General features: G+C 42.9%; 1 protein-coding gene across 1 annotated transcript in view; it reads left to right on the top strand.

Annotated features, from left to right (window-relative positions):
* The window catches only part of MYO15A (myosin XVA), a 1,426,381-nt gene that overhangs the window by 1,052,863 nt on the left and 358,858 nt on the right, over positions 1-14,660 (top strand). The window contains exon 47 of the mRNA XM_078662701.1: positions 8,117-8,228. Coding sequence (XP_078518827.1) covers positions 8,117-8,228 — 112 coding nt within the window. The remainder of the gene's footprint in view (positions 1-8,116; positions 8,229-14,660) is intronic.

Here is a 14,660-nt window from a genome sequence, read left to right as displayed (position 1 = left end):
CCTGAGTGATGCTGTGGTGGTGCTGAGTGATGTTGTGGTGGCGACGAGTGATGCTGTGGCGTTCAGTGATGCTGTGGTAGCGCATAGTGATGTTGTGGTGCCCCTGAGTGATGCTGTGGTGATGCGATAGATAGAACGAGGGCGATAGATAGATAGAGTGAGGGCGATAGATAGAGCGAGGGAGGGCGATAGATAGCTTTGAGGGCGATAGATAGTGTGAGGGCGATAGATAGAGTGAGGGCGATAGATAGATAGATAGAGTGAGGGCAAAAGATAGATAGACAGACAGATAGAGAGGACGATAGATAGAGTGAGGGCGAAAGATAGAGTGAGGGCGATAGATAGAGTGAGGGCGAGAGATAGATATTAAGGGCGATAGATAGATAGAGCGAGGGCGATAGATAGATAGAGCGAGGGCGATAGATAGATAGAGCGAGGGCGAAAGATAGAGTGAGGGCGATAGATAGAGTTAGGGAGATAGATAGAGTTAGGGTGATAGATAGATAGAGGGAGGGCGATAGATAGAGGGAGGGAGTGCGATAGATAGAGTGAGGGTGATAGATAGCGTGAGGGCGATAGATAGCGTGAGGGCGATAGATAGAGTGAGGGCGATAGATAGATAGATAAATAGAGTGAGGGCAAAAGATAGATAGACAGATAGAGAGGGCGATAGAGTGAGGGCGATAGATAGAGTGAGGGCGATAGATAGTGAGGGCGATAGATAGATAGAGTGAGGGCGATAGATAGATAGAGTGAGGGCGATAGATAGATAGAGTGAGGGCGATATATATATATAGATAGAGTGAGGGCGATAGAGTGAGGGCGATAGATAGAGTGAGGGCGATAGATAGATAGAGTGAGGGCGATAGATAGATAGAGCGAGGGCGATAGATAGATAGTGCGAGGGCGATAGATAGATAGAGTGAGGGCGATATATATATATAGATAGAGTGAGGGCGATAGAGTGAGGGCGATAGATAGAGTGAGGGCGATAGATAGATAGAGTGAGGGCGATAGATAGATAGAGCGAGGGCGATAGATAGATAGTGCGAGGGCGATAGATAGATAGAGTGAGGGCGATAGATAGATAGAGTGAGGGCGATAGATAGATAGAGTGAGGGTGATATATATATATAGATAGAGTGAGGGCGATAGAGTGAGGGCGATAGATAGTGCGAGGGCGATAGATAGATAGAGTGAGGGCAATAGATAGATAGAGTGAGGGTGATAGATAGATAGAGTGAGGGCGATAGATAGAGGGAGGGAGTGCGATAGATAGAGTGAGGGTGATAGATAGCGTGAGGGCGATAGATAGCGTGAGGGCGATAGATAGAGTGAGGGCGATAGATAGATAGATAAATAGAGTGAGGGCAAAAGATAGATAGACAGATAGAGAGGGCGATAGAGTGAGGGCGATAGATAGAGTGAGGGCGATAGATAGTGAGGGCGATAGATAGATAGAGTGAGGGCGATAGATAGATAGAGTGAGGGCGATAGATAGATAGAGTGAGGGCGATATATATATATATAGATAGAGTGAGGGCGATAGAGTGAGGGCGATAGATAGAGTGAGGGCGATAGATAGATAGAGTGAGGGCGATAGATAGATAGAGCGAGGGCGATAGATAGATAGTGCGAGGGCGATAGATAGATAGAGTGAGGGCGATAGATAGATAGAGTGAGGGCGATAGATAGATAGAGTGAGGGTGATATATATATATAGATAGAGTGAGGGCGATAGAGTGAGGGCGATAGATAGTGCGAGGGCGATAGATAGATAGAGTGAGGGCAATAGATAGATAGAGTGAGGGTGATAGATAGATAGAGTGAGGGCGATAGATAGATAGAGTGAGGGCGATAGATAGATAGATAGATAGATAGATAGATAGTTAGATAGATAGATAGATAGATAGATAGATAGATAGATAGATAGATAGATAGATAGATAGATAGATAGATAGATAGATAGATAGATAGATAGATAGATAGATAGATAGATAGATAGATAAAGTGAGGGTGTGCTCTGACAACTGGTGGTGTGTGTCTGGTGAAAGCGTGCACTGACGGCTGGTGGTGTTTGCCCGGTGAAAGCGTGCACTGACGTTTGGTGGTGTGTTTGCGGCCGGTAAAAGCGTGCACTGACGTCTGGTGGTGTGTGTGTGAATGGTGAAATTGTGCACGGACGGCTGGTGGTGTGTGTATGCCTGGTGAAAGCGTGCAATGACGGCTGGTGGTGTGTGCGTGCCTGGTGACAGTGTGCACTGATGACTGATGGTGTGTGTGCCTGGTGAAAGTGTGTACTATGTCTGTTGGTGCGTGCCTGGTGGAAGCGTGCACTGACAGCTGGTGATGTCTGTGTCTGGTGAAAGCGTGCACTGATGGCTGGTGGTGTTTGTGTGAGGTGAAAGCGTGTACTGATGAGTGATGGTGTCTGTGCGTGGTGAAAGTGTGCACTGACGGTTTGGTTTTCAGTGTAGTTGTGTGTGTGTTTGTTGTGTGTGTTTGTATGTGTGGTTGTGTGTGTGGTTGTCGGTGTGTGTGTGGTTGTGTTTGTGTGTTGTGTGTGTGGTTGTATGTGTGGTTGTGTGTGTGGTTGTGTGTGTGGTTGCACTGTAAGGCATTCGTGAGCGTGGCAGTGCTAGAGTTCACACCTTTCCGTGAGAGGTTTTGGGGTTAGAGGTGTTCCAGAAAAAAACTAATGAACGCCAGATTGCAGCATAATGTGTACTAAAATAGATCAGCCTAACAAAAGTGTGTAAACGACAATACATAAAAAATGGTTGTCTAACCATTAGGTGGGTCGGATGGTGGTGTGTCTGCCTGCTAGAAGCGTGCACTGATGGCTGGTGGTGTGTATGCCTGGTGGAAGCGTGCACTGACAAATGGTGGTGTGTGTGCCTAGTGGAAGCATGCAATTATAGCTGGTGTTGTGGATGCCTGGTGAAAGTGTGCACTGACGGCTGGAGGAGTGTGCCTGTTAAAACGTGCACTGACAGCTAACGGTGTGTGTCTGTCTGGTGAAAGTGTGCACTGACGGCTGGTGGTGTGTGTCTGATGGAAGCGTGCACAGATAGCTAGTAGTGTGTGTGCATGATGGAAGCATGCACTGACTGGTGATGATGGCTGATGGTGTGTGTGTGTCTAGAGGAAGCGTGCACTAATGGCTAGTGGTGTGTATGCCTGGTGGAAACGTGCACTGATGGCTGGCGATGTGTGTGTGCCTGTTGGAATCGTGCTCTGATGGCTGGTGGTGTGTATGCCTAGTGGAAGCGTGCATTGACGGTGGTGTGTGCCTGGTGAAAGTGCACTGATGGCTGGTGGTGTGTGTGTGTATGTTGGAAGCGTGCACTGATGGCTGTTGGTGTGTATGCCTGGGGTGGAAGCGTGCACTGACAGTATTATTTTGTGGGAGAGGTGGCCAGTTCAAACGGATATACACTAATGTTATGTTTTTTTCTACAAAACATTTTTTTGTTCTGATATAAATTCGGTCATGACGTGGGACTGGGTTTCTTCTAGGTTTTTCTGGCAGGGTTTGCACATGTATGCAATACTTGTCAGAGAAAACTGCACTTGTTGCTTATGGTCAGCACACACCACGAAATGCACTTCTAAAACAAAATAATTCCACTTGACAGCTAGTCCGTCAATGCGAAATCCATTTTAAAAATACGAATACCACTGTGATAAGTAACCAAATACCACAAACATGAGGAACGTTACGTTCAATTGTGCAAGAAAATATCAATTTCAGATGAATAAGACAAGGGGATATCAGAGATAATTGATATGTTCTGTATCACTCATTGGAGACCACCCACAGAAGGCCCATAATTCACCTGGTAACTAGGAGCTATTTCCCTACGAGTACATAAATGTGGTTTGCTACAGGGATTTTGTTTTTTTAAACCAGACTAAACTTTTGCTGCCTTCTTTTTTTCTCATGAAGAGATGGTCAACGAACAAAACATTGCCCAGGTAATGGCTGGTACCACTAATCCACCTTGCATTAAAACATATGAATACAATCAGAAGATGCCCTCATATAATTCTCTATAGGTGATTGGATGGCACATTTCACAATCTCACCCTCACCCTTGCCAGAATACAACTCCATTTCCACACCTGACCCAGATGTTTTGTTTCCTCTGCATGCTCTGCTGGCCGCAAAGAACATATACAATGGAAAAAGCACGTAGTACTTGACAACAGAACAGAATACATTTTAGTCCGTACTTTTTAAATTAAAAAAAAAAATTACTCCAACTTCAGCTTTGGGTACAGAAAATCATTTCGATGGTTTGGAGGAGCAGTGACTGGAGCAGAAAAAAGTGACCTATCAATGTGCAGAGTGTATAAAGATTGACATCACAATGCAAAGAGTATAAAAAGTGACCTATCAATATGCAATGAGTATCATCTTAGAAGGCACTAGCAGGACTAGGTACAACATTCCTCTACTCTCACATTCAACTTGTTTGCATTTTGGGTATTCTAAGGGTGAAGTAACTGCAGTTGCGTTGATTGCCAAAGATGTCCTTATCTACTGAATGAACTTCAAGCACCATTTAAGTCACAGTGTAGTAACACAGGACAGGGGCACATAGAAAGTGTATTCAAAGAGTACAGATTAGTCACCTTTCACTATAATTCGAGGGCATTCTTTGCAAGAAGAAGTGACCGTACAGCATACCACCCAATACACAATGTCTGGCACCGGGGGGCTAGGACATTTGAGTGACACGATCACAGCAGAATACTAGGCTAGGACAGGGCAGTTAAAGTGAGTACTGGGGAGCAAGTGGAGACCGAGTGGGGGGGTCATATGACTGTAGGAGCAGTGAAGTCAAACAAAACCCAAGTTAACACTCAGAGCACAGTCAAATGAAAGTACGCAACTTTCCCAAGGCATGACGTTAGCGGTAACACCTACATTAAAAGATGACGGTGCAAATAAAAACGCAAACCAAGCATAATAATTCAATGGCTCAAAAGCTATGGGATCAAGGTCTGCGTACGTGCACAGCTACTTTCACACGCTTCTTACCTCCGCATCCGGGGATAAATGTGTTGCTCTTGCTGGGTTATGAAGGTACCTGGCCAACTTGGAGCACCTGCTGGCCAACTTGGAGCACCTGTGCTAGTCCTATACCAGGCCACGGCCGGAGGCCCCGGGAAGGAAGAGCTGGTAAAGCCATGGTCTGAATCCCTCTGAGCAGCCAAGGGCGAGGCTGAGCTCCCATGAGGCTCCTGCCCCGGTTTACAGAGCAAGAGAGGCTCAGGCTGAAGCCGACTGCAGGTCACAGCCGTGCTCGCAACATTGGCAGTCCGACACTGTTTTCCGACATTGCTCTTCAAAGTGGACACGCGCTGGGACAGTTGTGAGGAGACCTGGGAGGGCGGGGGCTGCCCGCGCATGCGCGCCATTCCACTTTCGTTATGAGGAGCGAGCCCCGGCACCAAAGCTGAAGTCCCGGGTCCCAGGAGGGGGCCCGGGTGAAGACCAGCGGATAGCACTGCGGGGCTCCCATGCCTAAGGAGAGAGCCCCGCTGTGGCTGCAGAAGAAGCCCTGGGTCAGAAATGGCATCGGATGAGGCCGTCGATGCAAGTGCGGGGCTCCCATAAGTGAGGGTAGCCCCGCGTGTGCCAGGTAATGCGTGTGTGTGTCTACGCGTTCACAACTTGCTTGTCTTGGCTGGGGGGGTGGCGTGTGTGTGTGCGCGCGTGTGTGTGCGTGTGTGTCTGTGTGTGTGTGTGTGTGTGTGCGCGCGCGCGTGTGTCTGTCTGCGTGCGCGCGTCCTGATCCATTGTGACTGGGAACAGCATGCCGGAATCGGAGCGCGTGTTCACGAACGCGACCTGATCCGATTCCAGCATGCTGCGCGTGCCCATCTCTTGTCTCCCTGTAAGCACAGCCGCCGACAATAGGTCTCGCTGCGACAGGGCTTCGCCCTGCATCGCAGGTGCGAGATCTAAAAAACGCATTGGGTGAAATCAATACTAGGCTGCCTTGTTATTTAGCAGCATCGATGGAACTTCTAAGAAAGCTTTTTTTAAATTGAACACTAGTTAAAAATTCAAAATGAGCTGAGACACTGGAAGGTTAGTGACAAGATAAGAATGGAAGTATTGTATGCACATTATCTAACCACAGTGAGCATCGATATGTCTTTTATAATATATTGGAATTGATATTTAGGAGGTAGTTTAATGTTTGCTTTTTGGAAGTACTCCAATGCAGTGTTCCTACCGGAGTTAGCAATATAAATGTCTTGCGGCTTGTTGTATGGTATATGAGACAGAAAGGCCTTCTCACTACTTGCTGATACCACTGGGGGACAGAGCTTGAGCACAGAAGAAAACACCTGTTGTTTTGGACAGGGATTCTAACTTTTCTAGTCTTGTGTGGTTGAGTGAGCATGGTTAGTAATTGCACAGAGCGTGGGTAGGAATTGCACAGTATGAACAGAAGTGCAGGTTATGTGTTATTGTTTTAGAAACTGATCTGCACAATGCCTATGGCCAAAGTGATATGTTCTTTGAAGACACATTTAAGTTGGAATAACAGACAGGAATGTAATCAGAAAGTATTTTAAGTGTAGTTTATTAGTTACAGAAAGCAGTTTGTTTTGATAGATTATCAGATATCTGTCTTTACTACATACTTATTTTTCTTTCATCCTTAACCATTACTTAATATGGCCAACTTAGGCACATTGATATAACTGCTCTTTATGTACCGAGATCACTTATAAAGCAAAGTAATTCTAAGAGGTGGCAACATTTTTGACTCATTTTTATTTTATCAAGTATTTTTGGATAGAACTGTAATTCTACTAACATTTTATTCTCAAGTGTCCTATGTATGTCTGTTCATTTGTTCTGACATCTTGCTGTACATGCTGTTTCAGGGAAGCCTGTCATTTGGTTAGAACAGTAACTTCCTTGGAGATGCTTTCCATGTTTCAATAACCTCCTGTATGTTGTCGTCCATTCAAACCTGCTTCATTCTCTCTTTCTCCGCTATTAACCACCAAAGACTTTTAGCCAGCTTGGGTGCTCAAGCTCCTTTCCATTTTAATGGAATTCTCCTTCGCGCCACTACCACTGCTAATTATGTTTCCTATTTCCATTTTATTCTTGATGTTCTGTGAACCGATACCCAATAGACAATCTTTTAATGTGTGAGATATTTTTTCTTCTGATGTCTCTGATTAAATATCTCTTTTGATTGTAGGGTTATATGTGTACACTCCCCCACTAAGTCCCTCATTAACCCCATGGGGAGGTACCGGGATTGGGATTAATGATTTTGATTGGTATCTCCCCCAGAGTTTACAGGGTTTATGAGATGTTTCTCCTGGAATGGATAATACCAAGCAGACACTGGTAATGACAGGGAAACAACAGGCTCAATTCCACTTGGTTTTGGTCTTGTATTTGATTTTCTGAACCGTGTTAGGACAAATAAGAGAGGATATGAGTAAATGGTTCCTTTTGGTGGCCTAGTCTTAATACCTTTGGACAAGCGTGCATTTCAACAATAATCGGTGCATAAAGCATAGACCTAAAGATAGTAACTTGCTTATTGTAAGTTGTTTTTATACAGAGCTTCATACCACAGTTTTACAATTTCTTTGCAGTATAAACAACAGATGTTACTATCACACAATTTAATGGTACTCAATTTATCAACTTGAAAGGATGGAAGGCTCAATTACTTTTCAAGGTGTCACACGCTTGACTTCTGGCACTCACGGCAGATGTCAGGAGCAAATGCTTACATCACTGAGCAGTCAACTCAACTACAGGTTCTACCTTCACTTTGCTCACATTTTTGTATAGGTGTGTCCAGTACATTGCTGAAGAAAATCGTGCATTTCAGTCTCATGTAAAAGTTGATAAATATAGTATGTTTGAGATGACCAACATCAAACATGAATCCAGTCTTTGTGTTCTAGTATTTCTAGTTTTACTCATACATACAGGACTACAAATACTACGTTGCAAAGACAAATACAATATTCTTGACCTAGGACACCTTGAAGTCCTTGATAGAACTTGGGAAGAGACAGTGACTAAATCATTTGTAAATGTTCTCCTTAAATGTTTCAGGATTCTAACTACATGGTTGCCGTGAGGAGCTATGTCACCGACGACAGGAGTCTGCTGAGTTTTCACAAGGGGGATATCATCCGGTTGCTGCCAATGGAGGGGCTAGATCGAGGTCAGTGTTCTATGTCAGTAATAGCAGCCATTGGGCACAGGGATGCATGTTAGCAATGGGGCATGGTTTGTATATTCATATCCTGGGAGACTGTCTACACTCTGAAAATTTTTACTACTGGGGAGAAATCACAACACTCATCTAGAATTTGGTACTGCAATTGACCCAGCATGTGTCGTGGCTGCCTACTCCCTGAGATCGCCTCCTTCATAAAGATAATCAGTATTTCTTGAAGTAGATGGTTATGTTTTTTCCGCTCTTGCTACCCACATTTCATCCTTAGCTTACTGACCGATAATGGTAATTGAAGAGATATTGCTAATTTTCCCTCAGAATCTCCATTTCGATGCTTGTTAATATTGAACTGTGAATTCCTGATATTGAATTTATAACCATTCAGTTCCTCCTGATGATTGTAATAAATATCTGGTCCCTGGACCATTTCTATCAATTGTAGTCCTGAATATAGGCAACAGAAATATCTACTAACCAAAGTATTGAGGGAAAAATATTTACTACAAAAATATCATGAAACCTAATTCTACAATTAAACCAACAAAAATATAGATTACAATCTATTGTCCTACAAAAGTATCTCAAGTTAAAAAATAGCTAATAAAAAAATATAGACTACAGTAATATTGAGTTTTACAGAATAGCAAAAAACAAACTATAATCTAAAAATATAGATAATATAATTTAAATAATATTAAATGTATGTAAATAAAATTAATTTTGAATTTAAAAAGTGACAATACGTTTTACAAATATTTTATATAATTAAAATTCATTTATAATATAATTTTCAATTAAAATATGTATATATAAACAACAATATAACAAAAACTTTTACAAACAACTATATATCTACAAATAACAAATAAAAAATAATAATAAAATGTCCACAAATACATACATTTTTCAAATTTTAAAGATATAAGATATAAAATAATTTCTTCTAAATCTATGAACTTGTAATAAAGCTCTTTTATAAATTAACATATATTGGGGAGGAGGCAGACTTGCTGTTCTAAATCAAGTTCAACTAAAAGTGGGAAATGAGCATCTGTTTTGGGAATGTTGGTTGAGATTTACCATTCTAACCCCAACCCAACTATCATTGGAGAAAATTCAATATTCAGTGGGGTCAAATGTACTATTCTAACTCCATTCCAATTAATAATTAGGAAAATGCTTGTATTTGAGAAAGGGGGATCAGATGTATTATTCCCATTCCACACTAAGCAGCATTGGAGAAAGCGTTCGATCAATCAGGTGGCTTGTATAGTGTGACTACTCACCCGTAATGGTCTCAAGGCACTGGGTTGGAGTGGGGGGTGGGGGGGTCGGCTAGTCCATCGAAGGCACTGTGGTTCAGTCGAAGTTCCAGGTCTTGAGGTCTTTCCTGAATTAAGGAGGTGGCGGTGATTGCCTGAGCTCTAGAGGCAGGGTGTTCCAGGTCTTTGCTGCAAGGTAGGAGAAGGATCATCCTCCAGTTGTAGTATTGCGGATACTTAGGACGGTAAACAGGGCCAGTTGGGCGGAGCAGAGGTCTCTGGTGGGTGCATGGAATGCGAGGCAGTGGTTGAGGTCCGCAGGTCCCGCGTCATGTAGGGCTTTGTAGGCTTATGTGAGGAGCTTGAAGATGATTCTTTTGTTGGCTGGCAATCAGTGGAGGTCTCTCAGGTGATTGGTGATGTGGCTGCGGCAGGGGATGTTGAGGGTTAGTCTAGACGAGGCTTTCTGAATGTTCTGCTGTTTCTTGAGGAGTTTCTGGGTTAGGCCTGCATAGAGTTTGTTGCAGTAGTTGATTCTGCTGCTAATGAGTGCATGGGTGACCATCTTTCTGACCTCGGTGGGGATCCATTTGAAGATCTTCAGAGCCATCGTAACGTGTAGAAGCAGGATGATGAGAAGCCATTGATCTGGCGGTTCATAGTGAGCGAGGAGTCCAGGATGATGCAGAGGTTTTGTGCATGGTTGGTGAGTGTAGGGGGGTTCAAGCGCTGAGGCCCCAAGGAGTCATTACAGGTGGAGAGGGCGAGTCCAGGTGACGACAGCCTTCATCCCGTCGTAGGAAGTTGTTCTTGGTGACTGTGGGTTCGTTGGTGACAGAATTATGGGAGGCCACCTGTAACAGTCCCACTCCAAACCAAGCAACTTTGGAGAGGGTGTTAAATACTCGGGGTTGCAGTGGGTATGCAAATAAAGTATGCCCAATCCAACAACAAACAGCATTGTAAACAATACCACTTAGGGGAGTCAATTTACTATTCACACTCCAAGCCCATCAACATTAGAAGAAAAATGGAACAAAAGTATTTCAAAAATATAAAAAAAATAACAAATCCGTAATTTAATACTCATTAAAGTCAAAATAAACATAGCAATGAAAATTATATAATACAACCTTAAAAAGAAACATAAATAATTAAAAATATAAGGATAACTTCCAAATAAATTTATATGAACACAGCAGTTATTTTCAGAATTTGGGGCCTGATTACGATGACGGGGAGACCGCCACGACAGGCTGTTGGTGGCGGTCTCCCCGCCACCGGAACAGGAATCTCTGGCCGCTATATTACAATGACTTCTGGATGGGTGGGAGTTGAAAACTCTGACTGCCACAGTCCCGACAAGGATATTACAATATCCCTTTCTGCTGGTCGTTCTGCGGTGGTAAACCCGCCACAAAATGGCTTGGGGGAAACATATATGGGGGCCTGTAGCAGGCCCCCCTAACTCCACTGGTCAGGGTGCCAGCCACATAGTGCAGAGATATGTGTGGGATGTCTGTTTTGTCTTGTGGCGGGTGTAGCAGAGCGCAACACCCGCTGCAATACAAAACATGGGCAATGCTACCGACCTGGTGGCGGTCGCATTGTAATTTGCTCTGTGTGGCTGCTGCCTTGTAGGCGGGCGGTCCAAAATACTATACGTTGGCGGACTGATTTCAGTCCGTCCTCCATCGTAATGACCACATTCATTTTCAATTTATGCCAATTACTTAAAAACTACAATATAAAACTACAACAAAAACATATTTGAAAAATGTTTAACAAAAAGTTATAAACTAATACTTGAAACCCCAAAATTTTAATGCGTAGATTTTAATGCCTTAACCGTGGCGGCAATTCCGCCGCAGTGCGAGATGTTCCATTAAGTGGGCGGGGCCGCGTCGGCCAACGGACATGCGCAGCACTACCGAGGTAGTGCTCGCGACGGCCGTTGGCCGACGGACGCACTTAAAGGGTTAAACACTGCACACCCAAAACCTCTATAAAACTCAACAACCCAAATGATAAAAAACATTCAAATAGGTTTTTAATTAGTGATTAAAAACAAAAAATATGTAATAACTTAAAAATAATTTGAAAACATTATTTTCAAACATTCCTCACCCACAAACCCTATGAATACCTACTCACATCATCAAATATAAATAATATTAAACCAAAAAATTTATTTAAAAAAATCTCCCCTTTAAAAATAAAAAATATAAAACATGGATTTAAAATGTGACCCACCGATAACTCTATAAAACCCAACCACCCCCCACATTGCAAATATTGAACTAAAAAAAAAACTAAAATGCCAATAATGGAAAGCTTAAAAAAATGAACATTTAGAAAAATGGAGAAACAATAATCAAAACAAATAAACATTATTGTCATGAAAACAAATAAAACTGAACTAAAAGTCATGGTATGACAGTTATGGATATTATTCTTACAAAAAAAAGCAATATCAGTATTCAAAACTTTGATATAATAGTACTCAAGATATTATAACATTGGTATTAAGTACCATGGGTATTCTACCATCGATATTAAGTATCTACACCGTTTTTGCCTCATGAATGTATTATCCTGCTACATATCAAGAGTCATAGATAGAAGGTGTATTTTTATGCCCTCTAAAGTTGCAATTTATTCTATGCCACTTCCATTGTTCCTCAGATAGGGCCTAATTCACAAAGATGTTTCTGCAAGCAGTTATGATATTCAAGACTTATTTCTGAATTTCCATGTTTGAGTAATACCTACTCTTGGAAGAAGAGTTTTGTGAATTAGACTCATTAATATTATGCATTTCTTAATGGATTGAAGGTTTATCAAACATTTATAAGCCCATGGTTTTTAATTAGTGTCTTAGGCAAAAACGTTTCCTCAGGCCACCTTTTTGCATCCAGACACCATGTGGCTCCTCTTGTGGGCAGGACATTGCTTGTGCACTCAGAATGCCTATTAGTTCTGTGCAGCATTCTAGAACTACTGTTCACCAGTTATGAGGCATTTACTTGCCTAACCACCTAAGGTGCCTCCTACTGCCACGTCTTAACCTATTGAACAGGAGTGTATGCAGATGGGTACCAAATAAGGGTGAGAGGGTGCAAAACTTTACTTCACAGAGAGCACCAAAACATATTGAGGTAACACTGCTCCAGTTGACTGCTTATCCAGTTTAAGTTGAGGTCAAATCTGTAGTGCATAAAGGTCCCTCATACATGTCTGCCTGCTAGTGCCCTCTGATAAATAATGCAGATGTTTCAGTAGTGTACCAAAGACAGGAGGTCCTACTCTCTTCTTTGAAGAGTGAAATTTTAGTCAAGCTCCAAATATGTCCCCGCACAAGTGCACATCAGTAAAAGAATTGGAAATTGTTATCAGTTTGCCAGCTTTATGGACTGCTTTTCGAGTGTACATGTGTCAATGTCACATAATATAACCAATGTACTTGCCACTCCTAATGACAAACTGGAAAATAGGTGGTCCTTGAGTGTGCAGGAAAGCCCACAAGAACTATTAAATAATAGCACATGTTGTGGGAACCCCTGGAGAACCTAGAGCCATATTACTTATAAGGCACTTGCCCATTCTGCACCAGGGTGCACCTTCAACTGGGTGTGCCAACTGTAGACCAAGATAGTGCACCCTGTTAGTCTGAATGTGCTTTTCAGAGTTCAGCCACAAAGTTGTACCTACATTCTGAACAGAGGATTAGGAAAAGGTGGACCTGACCTGCATTTTAACAGGGGCAGAGGACCCCTTTTAGGTGGTTGACCTGAGAAACTGCCCTGGCACCGCCACCCACCCCTATACCATCCCTCCCAATTGGAGCCATCAAGAGGTACACTGACTGTGCCCCACCTCTTTGTGGCACCGTGCCTTCCTGCAGCCTCTTTGCCTATACACCTGCATCTGTAATATGCCCTGAGTGCAGCAGCCACCTGTGTTCCCATTTGCATGAAGCCACACCACCATGCAAATGAGCGAAAACCTCATAATTGCGCTGGGTCAACATGTCTGCTTGTGCAATCCATATCTTATATGGGGTCTCAGAAATATCTGCAGCCACTTCTACAGTACCAAGTGCCCTGGAGTGAAAGAAGCGGCACGCATGACTATTGTGCTTCCGGATACCCTCTGTAATATGACCCCTGGTGTACTCTTGACTGTCTGCCTGACAAAGTCCAAACAACTCAACAAAAATACTACATTCTCAGTAGTTTCCTTGATTCATGTCACTGAGTCTTTAACACTATACAAGACTGATTCATATAGGTATTCAGGTAAACATTGTCTAGGCTATAAGACTTGAGGACATCATAGAGCATGAATGTCCAGCTACTACGTCAGCCTTCATGTGCTCCATATACACCTAGGAATACAAGGCAGACAGATGTTGTCACTACAGTAAAACATAGAGGCCCACTAACTGTAGACAGGGAGTCCTATTCACAAACACTTGTTTATGACCAAATGTATCTTACTTACCCCTGCCAGGAATTCACAAAGGTATTCCTGGCAGACTTCAGCCTATTTATGTGTGTGAAGATTTCTACCCTGACTATGAAGTTCTCTGCAACTGACAAATCCCACTCAGGGGTTGAGAAAATGAGTGTTCCAAGGCAACATTAGCCTAAACAATTTGTGAGAACTCACAGACACAGGCACCTGTCGGTATACACAAACTCCTCTGGAAAAGGACGGATTTTTCTCTAGCCAAGGGCTGTCGAAGGTAATGGATCACTCCCAGTTTTAGTGGAGGTGTAGGAAACGACTTTCTCTACCAGGAAATATATCTTCTCTACAGAGAAAAAAAGTATGCGTCTGTACAGAGGATCTTCTTTGCAATTTGCAGAATTCGCCACTATGGAGAACTCTGCACAGGCGAAATAGGATCCCACTGGGAATTTTACATGACCTTCCTAGAAATATGTTTGGAAACCTGTGGCTGATACATCTATCCTGACATTCTGCTGCGAACATTTGTGAATTCCAGCATGTAGGAAAAATATGTGCAGGTTGAGCGGAGTTTACTGGGGATACTTTTCCTGCTTTATTTGTTAGTCAAGCCAATTTAACTTTAATTGCTGAGTAATCTGAAATGCAGAGAAAAGAAATTGCCCTACAGTTTATTACCTAC

Source organism: Lissotriton helveticus, chromosome 10 (genome assembly GCF_964261635.1).
Source record: "Lissotriton helveticus chromosome 10, aLisHel1.1, whole genome shotgun sequence".
Classification (NCBI taxonomy): domain Eukaryota; kingdom Metazoa; phylum Chordata; class Amphibia; order Caudata; family Salamandridae; genus Lissotriton; species Lissotriton helveticus.
This window is presented reverse-complemented; position numbering and strand designations above follow the sequence as displayed.